The 13,444-nt window shown below is 60.0% G+C and overlaps 1 protein-coding gene across 3 annotated transcripts in view; it reads right to left on the minus strand.

The window, feature by feature from the left end:
- The window catches only part of KCNH2 (potassium voltage-gated channel subfamily H member 2), a 34,245-nt gene that overhangs the window by 8,985 nt on the left and 11,816 nt on the right, over positions 1-13,444 (minus strand). For all 3 annotated transcript variants that reach the window (XM_058297575.2, XM_004458267.5, XM_058297576.2), the window contains exons 3-5: positions 6,298-6,462; positions 4,762-5,208; positions 3,901-4,112 (exon numbers count right to left, since the gene is read on the minus strand). In XM_058297575.2, coding sequence (XP_058153558.1) covers positions 3,901-4,112; positions 4,762-5,208; positions 6,298-6,462 — 824 coding nt within the window. The remainder of the gene's footprint in view (positions 1-3,900; positions 4,113-4,761; positions 5,209-6,297; positions 6,463-13,444) is intronic.

Raw genomic sequence — 13,444 nt, forward strand, 5'->3', positions numbered from 1 at the left:
CACAGGCTCCCATTCAGATACAAGGCACAAGCCCACCCCCTAGCAGACAGACAGACGGACAGAGACAGGCCCACTGCCCAGATCTCCTGGCAGCATCCACATCACTGTTCCTCCCCAAGTCAAACCAGCAAGAGCTGAGGCCAGTTTCTCCTACCTGGCCCCTTGGGGCCTCCCTCTGCCTCTCAGAATCCTCTCTCTCAGACATCCAGCTCAACCCAAGAGCCCCCTCCCCAAGCTCTCCCAGCCTGGCCCCCACCACCTGGGAGCAGCCTCACGCAGCCCCCTGAGAGGCAAAGTGGCTGGCACTGCTCCCGGCAGTACTGACTGCCACGGCCCCACATCCTTGGCTCCTGGGCTGGGGGGAGCACGGTGGGTGGAGCAGCAAGGACTCCTGTTAATGTTCAAGCTGGGGGTCCCCAGGACGCACCTCCATAAGATAGAGTTGTTCGGAGAACACCTCTTTAAAGGGAATAAGTGGGTGTTAAGACACGGTTAGGGGACTGGCCACCCTGGGGTGGACCCAGGAGCTCCAAAGGCACCAGTCGGGGTAAGGCAAGCAGCTGAGGACTAGAGCAGGAGAGGGAAACACACGGAAGGGCTCACAGGCCCCCATGTCTACCTACCTTCCAGCCCAAGCTGCCTGCTCTTTAAGGCACTGAGGTTTTCATGGACTGGTAGCCTTTTGGGAATCAAGAGGGAATTAACAAAAAAGAAGAGCTGGCCAGGACCTCAGCAGATAAGTAAGCAAGAGAAGGTAACTGCCCCTGGAGCGGGACTCCTCCCCATTGCTGAGACGCTGGGCCCCACGGGGGGCTCTCCTGGACCACTTGACAGCAGTGACTCTGCCCTCCTTGAGTTTGCCCATGACATGGCCAGCACTGGCCCGATGCACAAATGCATTACATGATGGGGGCAGGCACAGATGCAAGGCCTAGGACCCAGCGCCGGGCCCAGCTCACAACCGCCAGCTGACCATATGGCCTGGGGCCAGATCTTCAACCCCTGCTGACCTGTGTCCCTTTAGAAGACCAGAGCTCACTGCAGCCGAAGCCTGGGTCCTTGCCTGTGGGTGCAGAGCATCCCAGCCCACCTGCCCCCCAGCTGTGAGGAGCTAGAAGCCAAGGCAGAGAGCCTGGAGGCACAGCGCAGGTGCCCGGGGGAGGTGGTGGTGGTGGTGGGATTCCCAGACTCACACCCCTGCGCCGTCCCCAAGTCCTCCCTCCACCGGCCACTCCCCTGCACCTGCTCTGGTCTCTCGGATGAAGCTCTGCAGGAGAGCCACTGGGGGCAGAGAGGTGGCTCCCAGTAGGTGCCCTAAGAGTCATCAGCCTGTGGGAACATGGCCCAGCCACCGCCACCTCCGACTTCCCCAGCAGAGGTGAGCCAGGTGCCTCAGCTCACTGTGCCCCCTCCACCCATCATGTCTCCTGACCCCCACCCTCCTCAGGCTTCAGCCTCCAAGTCTTGGACCCTGAAAACACCCCAGGCCTCCGTCACCCACCTCAGGGTCCACCGCCAGCAACCTGAGCAGGGAGGCCCAAGCGCCTCCCATGCCTGCTGCCTTCATGCCAAGCCCGGCTGCTGCCCGCCAGTCCTCTCCTTGCCCCCGCCAGCTGGGGGAGGTGGATGGGACTGGAGGCTGGCTCCTTCTCCTCCCTCTGTCTGCCTGTGATCCTCTCTGCACACCCATTTCATTCCTGCTCTTTCTCTCCTCCCCTTGGCTTTGAGCTAGAAGAATGTGATAGCCCACAGACGCCCTAGGAGAGAAGTCCTGGCAAGCAAAGCACTGTCAACCCAAGCCCACCAGGCCCGGGAGAGAAGTGGGCAGAGGCCAAGGGTGGGATGAGCAGGGCTGCAGATGCAGTGGCTCCCCAAGCCTTCCTACTCTGCAGAAGCCCTCTCCCGGCCCGGCCCTGCCTGGAGCCGGAGCTCCCTGGGTTGCACACCTGCTCGCCAGTCACCTGCCTCAGGGCCCCAGCCCCAGAAGGGAAGGGGAAGGACCGGGGATCACCTACCTCCTGGGCCACGAGGCTGGAGATGCGCACGGCCCGCCTCACCCGGCCTTTCTGGGCCCTGGGCTGCAGAGCCCCTGTCCTGCTCGCCTTCCCCGCTGTGGCCGCCATGGAGGACTTGGCTCCCCCCAGTCTGCCTGCCCTGGGGCCCAAAGGCCCGGCCAGGTCCCCACCTGCACCCCAGCAGCAGTCCCAGCCAGGGCTGTACCCCAGAGGCTGGCAGACTGGCTCCCAGGGCAGCCTCTGGCATGTAGCCAGGGCCGTCGGGGCTGGGCCCCCGGGGCAAGAGTCACCCTGGCAGTGAGCGTGGGCAGCAGCCCACCTGGCTCATGCTGCCCATGACTCCCTGATGTGGGCCCGGCTGCCAGGGTGCTGCGCTCTGCCCGCCTGCCGCCAGCCCAGCAGCAGCGACAGCGGTAGGAACCTCCGCTCCACCAGCCGGCCCCTCCTCCTCCCCCGTCCCCCACCCCCGCCCCGCACACTGGGCTCACCGGCCCCGCCCGTGCCCGCCCCCTCCGCCCAGTGCCAGGCCAGCGGCCCCCTCCCCCGCGTCCGCTCCCAGGCTCCTGCTGCAGCCGCTCCTGCAGCCCTTTCCCCTCCCCCCTCACCCGGCAGCCGGGCCTGTCACCGCAGATTAATGGTCTCCCCGACACCCCCGCCCTGCCGGTCTGAGTGTCGAGCCGAGCCTGAGTTGGACAGAGACACCCAGAGACAGAGAGACAGCCACGGTGGCCGGCACAGCCAGGAACACACACGCACCTGACGCAAACAGACACCCGTGCCATACCCGAACCAACACGCAGGCCCGCGCGCTGCGGGCAAGGAGGCAGAGCGGCCGCCAGGGGCTCTAGGCTGGAAAGCAAGAGCGAGGCCAGGGTGGGAGGGGGGAGAGGGGTAGGCAGCCAGATATGAGGCCCGGGGTGTGGGGGAACAGTGCTGGAGTCAAGGCCAAGGGGATGGAGGCCTGGCAGGCACCCAGAGAGCCAGAGACGGAAACAGGGCCAGGAGGAGGGCCGAGGGAGGCCCAGCCCACGGAGCTGCTGTGGAAGGCGGGTGGGAGGGAGGCAAGGGGTTGGAGAGACCCAGAGCAGCAGGCTTGGGGCAGGAGTCCCCCATCTTTCCAGGCTACCCCCTCATTGCAGGTTGGGCAGGGGATGGGACTCAGGGATCTCCACCCCTGACCCCCTCATCCCCCTCCACCAAGGCTAAGATGGGGAGAAGCTGGGGGTCTGCAGATGAGCCCACTACAGAAGGGCCCTGCCAGGGAGGCAGTGTTGGACAGTGCAGGCTGGCAGTCTTCTGTGGCCCAGGATTCAGGGGCTTCTCTGTATCTTTCATAGCTTTACACCCAATCCATCCCCTTCCCTCCCTTCACAGGAAGAAAAACCTCTCCCATGGCCTGGGGACAGGGGTGGGCTCCCTGGGCCACCCTGGCCATAACTCATGGCACTGAGCCCCACCCTCCACCCAGCTCATTACCTTGGCCCAGCAGAATCGGGATCCTCCTGACCTCCACCCCTGCGGCCCCTTCTGATCTGAAGCTTCCTGTTGGTTTGCCCCCCAGTACCCCCCCCCAAGCACACCCCCTATGGCCAGGCCCTGTCATGTCCCTGGGGCTGCCTTCTCACCCCAGCCTCGACTGCCCTGTCCTCACCCTGTGTCCTCGGAGTCCCACGCCCCATGAGGCCATGCTCTGTATCTGCTTCTTCTCAAAGCCACCCCTACCTCCTTGAACCTCCCTTCCAGCTTGCCTTTCTCCAGGGCCTCTCAGAGGGTTCTGTCCCCCACCCCAGCTCCAGGCCAGCAGGTCTCCCACCCTCCAGAGGCCCTGACTGAGTGGCCCCTCCATCCCCTACCTCCTGGCCCCATCTCCTCCAAGTCCTCCTACCTGGGTGACCTTCTCAGTGACATTGTGGGTCCGCTCCTTTATCTTGGGTGCTATGATCTCCCGGTCGCTGGTGGGCGAAGCCAGGAAGGGGTCACCCTTGAGGTCCACAAAGTTGAGGGTGATTTGGGGGATCTTGCTAATGGTACGGTAGCGCACGAGGTCTGAGTCTGATGTGGAGTTAAGCAGGCCGCTGCGTAGAGGGTGCATGGCCCCTGGGGTGGGAGAGGGAAAGCAGGGTCAGGTCAGCAGGGCAGGGGCCTAAGGGTGGTCACAGGGCCCAGCACGACTCAGGGCCATGGGGAGCACCTCTCAGGGGCAAGGGGATATGAGTGTCCCAGCTGGAAGAAGCAGAGCCATCAAGAAACAACCTGGTCCTGAACCAGCAGGGCCAGGGCCAGACCCCACTTTAAAAAGCATGTGGTGTTGCAACTAAGAGACGAGAGTGGAGGAAGAAGAGCCCAGGAAGGAGCAGTTCAGCAGGCAAGCGGACCCTGCCGGAAGGACAGGTGGTGGCAGGGACCCAAAGCCTCATTCCAGCTCCAGGCTGTCCTGGGGAAGCCAGTTCCATGGACCAGCAAAGGCTCCATGAGTCAAAGAATGTAATGGGATGAATGGACATTTAATTGAGTAAAAAGCCACTTAATGGGATTAAGTAAGTAGTTAATTGGATTTCCATCTCTCAAGTGCACAGAACATGGTGGAGAGTGAGGAAGCTGAAGTCCTAGAATGGGGCAAATGTGGCAGGTGCTGGGGTGGGGCATTGGCGGTGCCGAGGCCCCCAGAGATGTCAGTTCCCGCCAGGGCCCAGCGCGGCCCCGCCCCCCACCTACCGCGCCCTCGCAGGGTCGGGCCGGCCCTCACCGGTGCTGGCGTGGCGTGGTGGCTGCGCGGGCAGCGCCCCCGCGCGCATGGCCTCGATGTCGTCCGCGGAGGAGGCGCGGCGCACGCTGGCGCAGCTCTCTCGGGAGCGGGTCCGAGGCAAGCTGCAGCTGGAGCCCGAGGCATCCGGATTGAGGCTTTGCGCCCGCGGGGAGGAGTGCGGGGCAGGTGCGCTGCCGCGGGGAGAGCCGGGGCCCACCAACGCGCGCCGCTCCTCGGCGGCCCCGAGCCCCGCCACGTGGTTGTCCATCGCCGTCACCTCGTCCAGGGCCAGAGACTCGCTGCTGGGGGCCGCGGGCGTCAAGTCCACGTCCACCACCACGGCCCCCGCGGCCCCCGCGCCGCCGGCGCCACCCGGCCGCCCCGACGGCTCCCGGGCCGTTAGGGCCAGCAGCGCCGGCAGCTTCAGGCGGAAGGTCTTGGCGCGGCCTGCGGAGAGAGCGGAGGCTGGAGGTAGGGGGCGCTCCTCGCTGCTCCCAGCCGCCCTGGAGACCACGAACAGCCCGCGGAGAGGAGCGACTGGGGGACACTGAAGGGGACAAGTGGACCTGAGCAACCATCATCCCTCCACCCCCACCCCTTACTGCACAGAATTTAACTACTTTCAAAGAAATTCCTAGAATACAATCTTAATCTAAGGCTTGGGATGCTAATAAACACCATTTCTTGAGCCACACATCATGGTAGACCCTATATAAATTATTCTGGCTTCTCGGGGCAACTATGCTGGGTGGATAGTGTCCCATTTCATAGGTCAGGAAATTGAGGCATAAGTAAGTGGCAAAACTTGCTCGAGGGCACACAATGGTGGAGCCTGCATTTGATCCTGGAAGTGAATCTCTGCCTACACTCTGCTGCCTTTCAAATGGTGTCTGGAGAATAGGTGGGACAAAATTTATTAACATTATTTAGGGCTTGGGAGCCCAAGAGGTGAAATATTTTGCCATAACTGGAGGGAAGGGGGGCACTAAACCCAAAGAGGCCATGCTGGGGTGGGGGTGGGAGTCATGGAGGGGATGCGGCATCTCCAGCCAGGTGAGCATGTCCCTCACAACCCTTCAGAAATCCTCTCCTAAACTAGCCAAGGCCCCAGCAGGGGACTTGACCAGTCCGGGAACCAGGGCCAGGGGGTAGAAACAACACAGAGACTGGGTTCATGCAAGACAGAGCTTTCTGATCCGAGTGAGCTGCTCAGAAGAGGCCTGTGCCATCTGGGAAGGGGTTGCCCCCCTCCCTGGGGCTGTTCAAGCACAGGCTGGAAAGGGGAAAGTCTCAGGGGGTGCTGTGCTGCTCCAAGCAGGTGAGGCCTAGGAAAACAGGTGCACGCCTGCCCCCAGGATCTGTGATTCTGGGCCTGAGCTGTCACTCTACCTGTCTGTCCATCCTGGGCCAACCGGGACCAGGCGATATCCTTTCTGTTCTCTCACCCCAGCTCTGAAGGGCCTTGGGCAGCCTTATGGCCCCAGAGAAGAGAAACCACATATTCCTGAGCCAGCCAAAGAAAGAGGCTGCATTTACCTGGGGCCAGCCAGCTGGTGGAGGGGCCACGATGATTGGTGTCACGAACTGGGGACCCCACCATGTCCTTCTCCATCACCACCTCGAAGTTGAGGATGAACATGATGACAGTCCCATCCTCGTTCTTCACGGGCACCACATCCACCAGGCACAGGAAGCAGCTCCCTGCAGAGTGGGGAGGGTCACGGTCACAGTGGCACCAGGGCACCCTCAGCAGGGCTGAGCCAAGCCAGGCGGGACAGGCCCCTGAGCCTGAAGGGGCTCTCCACTTCTGCATCCCCCAAAGACACCCACACCCTGTTCTGCGCCCGCTTCTCGACAGTCTCTCCTGCCCAGAACCCCCATCCTGGCTGCCTGCCCGACAGCCTGAGTTCCTCTCCCTCAGTCTGTCTATTCTCACTTGCTGGGATGCAGCTCCCACGGCCACTCCCACCCTGCCTATCTTGTTCTCTAGCCCTCCTTCCCTATGCACATTTTCTATTGTGCTGGCTTAAGCTACTTTGTGCCTCCATCCTCTCATCTCATTTTCCCCATCCTCTCAATTCATCTTTGCTTTTCCCTCATGCAAGACAGGGCAGCCTGGGGGTAAGGTGACAGACTTTGGGCCCAGAAGCTCTGGGTTCAAGTCCCAGCTCTAATCCTGAGTCATTTGTGCATTTCTCTTAAATTCTTTAACCCCTCTGTGCTTCCTTTTCCTCATCTGTAAAATGGGAATAGTAGCTCTTTTCTCATGAGTTGTAGAGATTAAATGAGTCAATAAGCTACATGCTTAGAGCAACGCCTGGTATAAACTAAACACTAGAGGCAGCTTAGCTATTACAATCTGTCTCTCTGTGTTCTCTCTAGATGTGTCAGTCCACAACAAGAGAAGTACAAACTGAGAACAAGCGTTTCAAAACCTTTACAGGAACTTGGCATTGCCACAATATCCAAGCAGGTGATTTTGTATTTCACAAAAGCATTGGTCTGTGGCATATTCAAAATAAAGAAAACTGATCCTTCACCAAAGAGACTAAGAAGCACTACTTCTAGATCTTTCACCTCTGTCCGTGTCTTTCTCTCTGTCCTTGACTTTTTCCCCTCCCAGTCTCGCTCGCTCTTTGGTCACCAAAGCCCCTACATCAGTGAGGTGACCTTAATCCCATCTACCTCTGCTTTCTGTCTAGCACATGGGCCCCCAATCACTCGTCCCTGCTGGTTTCTGAAATAGCCCCTCAGTCTCCACCCAAGGCCTAGCTCAGAACCCATTGCCCCCAGGAAGTTCTTAATGAAACAAGTGGGACATAAAATTCTGTTCCTCCTCTCCCCACTCTTCCCCAGGGCTGAGGCTTCCTTCTTGTCTCGGCTCACCCCGTGCTCATCTGTCTTCCAAGAACTGAAGAGGCCTAAATCCCCAGGGTCTGCATCCCCCTTTGAAGTGCTTAGTACCTAGAATAATGCACGCTGATTAAAGGCATCGCTGATGGGGCAACGGTGATGGTGGCGGAGCTGCACATGGTTGTGGTAGTGATGGGGAGAAGGAAGAGGAGGTGGTGGTGATTAACAACCAGATCCCCACCAGCCCAACCTCAGCCGTCCTATCTCCTTACCTCCTACCTCCCATCACCTCCTTGGGCTGATCTCCTGTCCATCTGTACCTCCCCCTCATCCCTGATCTCAGCAGGGAGGGTGGCGATTGGAGGCAGGGAAAGGGCTGGCACCCCAGGACTTGGAGATGGTGCCTGAGGACTCTGCCAAGGAGGCCCTGAGGGGCTGGACCCTGGGGGGTGGGCATGGGGACCACCTCAGCCTCAACCTGAAGAGACCAGATGAAAAGGGCCTGATTCCTGGGGGACACCGGCCAGGCTGGGGGAAGATGTGCTGGATGGCGCTGAGAGAACCAAGCAGATCAGGGATTCTAACAACTGTGGGGCGGAGCCTGCAGAATGGGGGCGTCCTCTGGCGCCAATTTAGGATGGCACTGAGGTGGTGGGGAATGCACCAGGGGAGGGGCTGGCTGGGAATTCCCCACCTCACCCACAGCCCTTCCATGCACCGCGTCCCAGGCTCACAGCTCTGCAGGAGGGATCTGAGCCCAGGGGCTCCATCTGCACCTCCCTCCAGCAGCGGCTCCTGCAGCCCCTGTCCCCTGACCTCCGGCCTCTGACATGGCCTGGCTGAAGCACAGTGGTGGTGCTGGGAGGCTGCAGGGGGGTGGTTGGGGGGCCGGGCCCAGCTGGAGACCATTTGGCACCCAGACAGCCCGCCTAGAGTTTGTGTCCTAATATGGTGATGGCCAGCACGGCCTGAGCAGGCACTTGTCCTCATCAGGACTAGGGAAGCTCAGTCCAGAGATCAGGAAACCTTAGCCCCAGAGAGCCCCAGTACCCATCCCCGGGACCTTGTTCCTCCCCAAGAAACCTATCTCAGCTAAGTCCGAAGTCTGGAACCAAGCCAACCCCAGCCTTTCAGAATGGCCTGCGTCTCTGTCCCCAGCCACAAGGCCCAAGAGGTTCTGAACTTGAGGACTCATCACCCATCCCCAGTCACTTCAGGCTGCGCAGCAAGAGAGGTCAGCACTGCACCCTGGAGCCCACCCAGCCCGGCTCCCTGGCATCCCAAATTGTCAGCTCCCTTCTGGGCACGGGTGGCCCCCACCCCTGGATACATGCTCTCTCTTTGTCAACATTCAAGGAATTTTTTCCTTTCAAATAACCCTGTCAAGGTCCTGGTTATTCCAAAAATGTGAACTGGAGCTCTGCCTAGTGGGGGTAGCGGGGAGCAGGCTCCAGCTGCTAACTTCAAGGGGACATGGGAGGAAGGAAAGTGGTGGCCCGAGTCTGCCCAGGCTCTTAGGCCCCTTCCACCCGGTGTGGTCCTGCCCTCGAGCTGCCACATCACCTACCCCTTGCTCCTCAGCCAGGCCATCAGTACAGGGGTCCCTGAGGGCAACTGAAAGGCCACCAGGCCAGGGCTGGGGTCCAAGAGGATCCTGGAACTGCGCATCCGCACAGAGCAAATCCCGACCACAGACAGTGAGCTCTGACCTCTACGCTCCCTCGAGCAGAGCCAGAGGCGTTGAGAGCCCGCAGGCCCGAGCCGAACACGCGGGCACCCACGGCACTGCCCAGGCTAGCAAGCGTGGGTGCCCGCTCCTGCCCACCCCAGACTCCCAGCCCAGGGCTTCTGCTCCTCTTCTCCCTCTGACCTGCCCCGGCTCTGGCCAGCCCAGCTCCCCTAGGGCCGGAGGCTGACGTCACGAAGGTCCAAGCAGCTGCCCGGGGCAGGGCAGAGGCTGCAGTTCCGCCGAGAGCCGCTTTGTGGCAGGCACAGCCCACGGTCCAGAGGCAGCCAGAGCCAGGCCAGCTCCCGGGAAGGGGGGCGCCCAGGGACCAGGACTGGAGGGGAGCGGGAGGTTCTGGCTGCCCCGGTCAGGGGCTCCTGGTGGTGAAGGGGAAGGGCACAGGGTTTAGAGTCAGGTGGCCTCTCCTCATTGAGTTAGAATGGCTCTGCACAAGTCACTTACCCTCCGCAAGGCCCAGGGTGCCCACCTGCTGCTCGGGTGCCACCCCACAGGGCTCTAGGGATGAGATGACATAATATTTGTGAAGCTCAGAGCTTGGCACAGGGAGCTGCTCAAGAAATGGGAGGAGGAGGAGGAGGGGACAGGTGGGCTGGTCTTGGGGATGGAGAGGCCCCTGGCTGAAGTGCCTGATGCCACACTCCCCACCTGCCCACCCAGACCCCAGCCCCAGCTGAAGGGTCTTTGCAGTGGGTGAGGGGGCCCTCCCTGCTGTGCCCTGGGCCTGCCTCCTGGGGACCTGGGGGCAGGCTGTGTCCTCAGCCGTGATGCCCTAGGGCCCTCTGGAGAAGAAGGCAAAAGAGGGGAGGACATTCACCCATCCATAACATAAATGTACAGGCACCACGGCTCCTTTACACCCTCCCGCTGGTGATCCTCACGGCCTCTGGTGAGGCAGGCAACGTCCCCTAACGGCCCTACACAGGCCAAACAACTCACTGCCAGATGCTGAGGAGCGGGCAGGGGAGGGGGCACTGGGCGAGGGGCGCTGCGGGTAGAAGCCACCTCAACAGTTCAGCCTGGCCCCCAGAAGGCCTCGGCCAGTCATCAGAACACAGTGCCTGGCTCGCTTTCATTCAGTGCCAACCCACACCCAGCAGGCCACCCGGGGGACGTGGCCCCACCCACACCTGATTCCTACCTCTGGGTGCCCCCGGCCCAGGCAGGAGCCACGCTTTGCTTTTGTAGGGGGAAGGGAAGGAGGCCTGCAGATGATCTCCTGCGTGTCCTGGGGCAAGGCCCTCAAGTCAGTCTCAGTTTCCCCTGCACAGTAAGGTGTAGTCAGGGCTTCCACATGGGGCGGTTATTCACAAATATTTACCAAGCACAGCCATGAGCCCATCAACAGGAGAAGCATTAGGAGCAAAACGACAAACCAGACAGGCCTGGCCCCTGGTGCCATAGAGCCCGGTATTAAACAGGACCCACAATTTGGTGCATAGGAGGAGAGGGGGGAAGAGAGAATTAGAGCAGCAGATGGAGGAGCCACAGGGGAGCTGTGCTGCTCTGCCCCAACCATCAGGAGCCCTGGGCTCTCACTCTTCCTCTCGTTTGCTGGGTGACTTAGGCAGGTTGCCCACCTCTCTGAGATTCTGACTCCCTGTGGGTACTGCGGGGACAAATGATCCCTGCCCTCGGTGCCAGATGAGATAGCAGATGTGTGAGGGCCTTGCGGAAACATCCAGAGCTGTACCGAGGCAGGGGGCCGGGTCCCTGCGGGGAAGGTGACCTCAGGGAGGCAGCCATCCTTGCCCTGGTTCCTGCCCTCCCTCACTCCCAGCAAGCAGAGCTGTACCCGGGACAGGCCCAAAGTCACGCCGAGGGCAGGAGGCTGGGGCTCCCGTCGGCCCTGTCCGCCCCCAAGGAAGGGAGGCTGTCTCCTGCGGCAGCAGCGCAGGGCTGTGCAGTGTCAGGTTATATTTAGCCTGGTGGCGGCGACAGGAAGATGCAGCGGGACCAGCTCCTGGCCGGGGGCCACCGTGTCGCTAATATGGCTCTCCTGGGCAGCTGGGGGCCTAGGGAAGGCTAGGGACACTGCAGGCCCAGAGGACAGAAAGGGGGAGCCTGAGAAGCCAGCCAGTGAATGAGTACGGGGCGGGGGGAGTGGAGGGAATAGAACTATCCATCCTCTGCTACTGACTTGGGAGCTGAGACAAGCAGAGATTCCTGGGGAACACTCAGTGCACGGCAGGAGGTGGGGAGAGCCACAGTTCAGACCCCAACTCCCAGAGAAGGAGTGTCACCAGACAGACTCCCTGCTAGCCCTGCAGGCTGGGACCTGCCCAGCACCACAGGGGGCCACGGGGGCCCCGCCCACCTGGACCCCGGGGGGGGGGGGGGGGCCCCCCACCTCCCTGGTGGCAGGCCCTAATGCAATGGCCTGAAGAGGACAGCTCTGCTTAGAGCAGCTCTGAGGCCCAGCTCTGCCAGAAGGGCCTCTCTGGCGCAGTTTTCTCATCCATAAACTGAGTCACACTCCCCATTCTCCTGGAGAAGAACGGGGAGGTGAAACAGGGTCATGTTTATACACGGGAAATCGGCTCTCCATGGTGCCATTCTCAATCCCTCCTTCCTTTACCTCCTTTCTGCTGTCTCCTAGGGCCCGTCACTCTCAGGGCCCCTCAGAAGTCATCGTCGTCATCGTCATCACTACCATCGTCATGTTCCCCCCACCCCCACCCCGGGCTCCCTACCACATCAGTCCAAGCTCTACAGCCAGCCCTCCCCGCTGGGTTTCCTATCACTGTCCCCACGGGCGTGCTCAGGCCCAAGCAGCCGGCATCCGTGCTCCTGCCGCTCCACACAGCCTCACCCCGGCCCTCCTGTTTCTCACCCCACTTGTCTCTAATTCCCACCCATCCTTCTAGGCCCCCACTGAACCCTCTCCTCTACAAAGGCTTACTTGACCTCTCCATTTGGCCCACACTGATCTTCCTCTTAGAGAAATCTTCTCAAACTGTATGCCTAATTTAGGAGATAACAACACTGGCTTCTGCGGTGAGCTTCCTCTCTCGATTCCAGCTAAATCCCTAAGACCAGGACAAGACTGGCCGCAGAGGCGGGGTTGAGTAAGTACTCATCAAAGAGCTGATCAGGGCCCGGGGTGGTGAGCTGCAGTTAGGGGCAGGCGAGGACAGGGCTGACTTCTTACCTCCTACCGTCCCTTTCAGATCCAGGGGAGCTAACTGTCCTTTAACAACAGAGTTTACCCAGTTCAAACCCATGGTTCCCCCTATCTTGACTCCGAACAGCAGAACAAACCACCTTGCAGATTAAGGTGCCTTTAGCTAAGGTGATATTAAATCTGATCAACAGTTACTGTGGAGCACAGAAGCTGGCTCTCAAGAAAGCAGGTGAAGGAGGAGCTAAAGCAGGAGCCTCACTGGCTGTGATGGTTTTGAGCCTCAGACCCCTACCAGCTCCTCTTCACTGTGATCCGTAGAACCCCTCTCTGCCACACACACCCCCCAAAAAAAACCAACACACACACACACACACAGCCTGGGGACGGTGAAGGCAAAAGGATCTGCCAGTTATCTACAAGGATTGAATCTGAGAACCCCTTGCCCTCCACAAGTGCTCTGTAAACTTCTAGAACTATGCTCCCATCTTGGTTCCAGCACCCTCCTCCAGAGCCTGGGGAGGCCTCGATAAAGCTCTGTCCCAATCCAGCTCTCCCATCAGTCACCAAATGACTCACAGCTTCTTGATCAACAAACCAAGAGTTGTAATCCCTCCCTGACTTGCCCACCTTAAAGGACACGGTGAAGCACCAAGGAACAAACACAAGTGCACATGAAGGCCCTCTGAAAAGGCTGAAGGAATATGCAAGCATCAAACCATATGACGATGACCCAAATGTCAACAGAGAAAGCTGGCTCTGTTTGCAGATGATAGGGTTATTTCCCCAGAAAACCAATCAAATCAATAGATAATTAGAACTACAAAGAGAGTTCAGCAAGGGTGCCAAATACAAGATCAGCCCACAAAAATACATAGCATTTCTCTATACCAGCAATAAGTAGAAAATATAGTGCAAAATAAGATATCTTTCACAATAGCAACAAAAAGCTATAAAGTATCTAC

The sequence above is a fragment of the Dasypus novemcinctus genome, chromosome 5, assembly GCF_030445035.2.
Source record: "Dasypus novemcinctus isolate mDasNov1 chromosome 5, mDasNov1.1.hap2, whole genome shotgun sequence".
Lineage (NCBI taxonomy): Eukaryota > Metazoa > Chordata > Mammalia > Cingulata > Dasypodidae > Dasypus > Dasypus novemcinctus.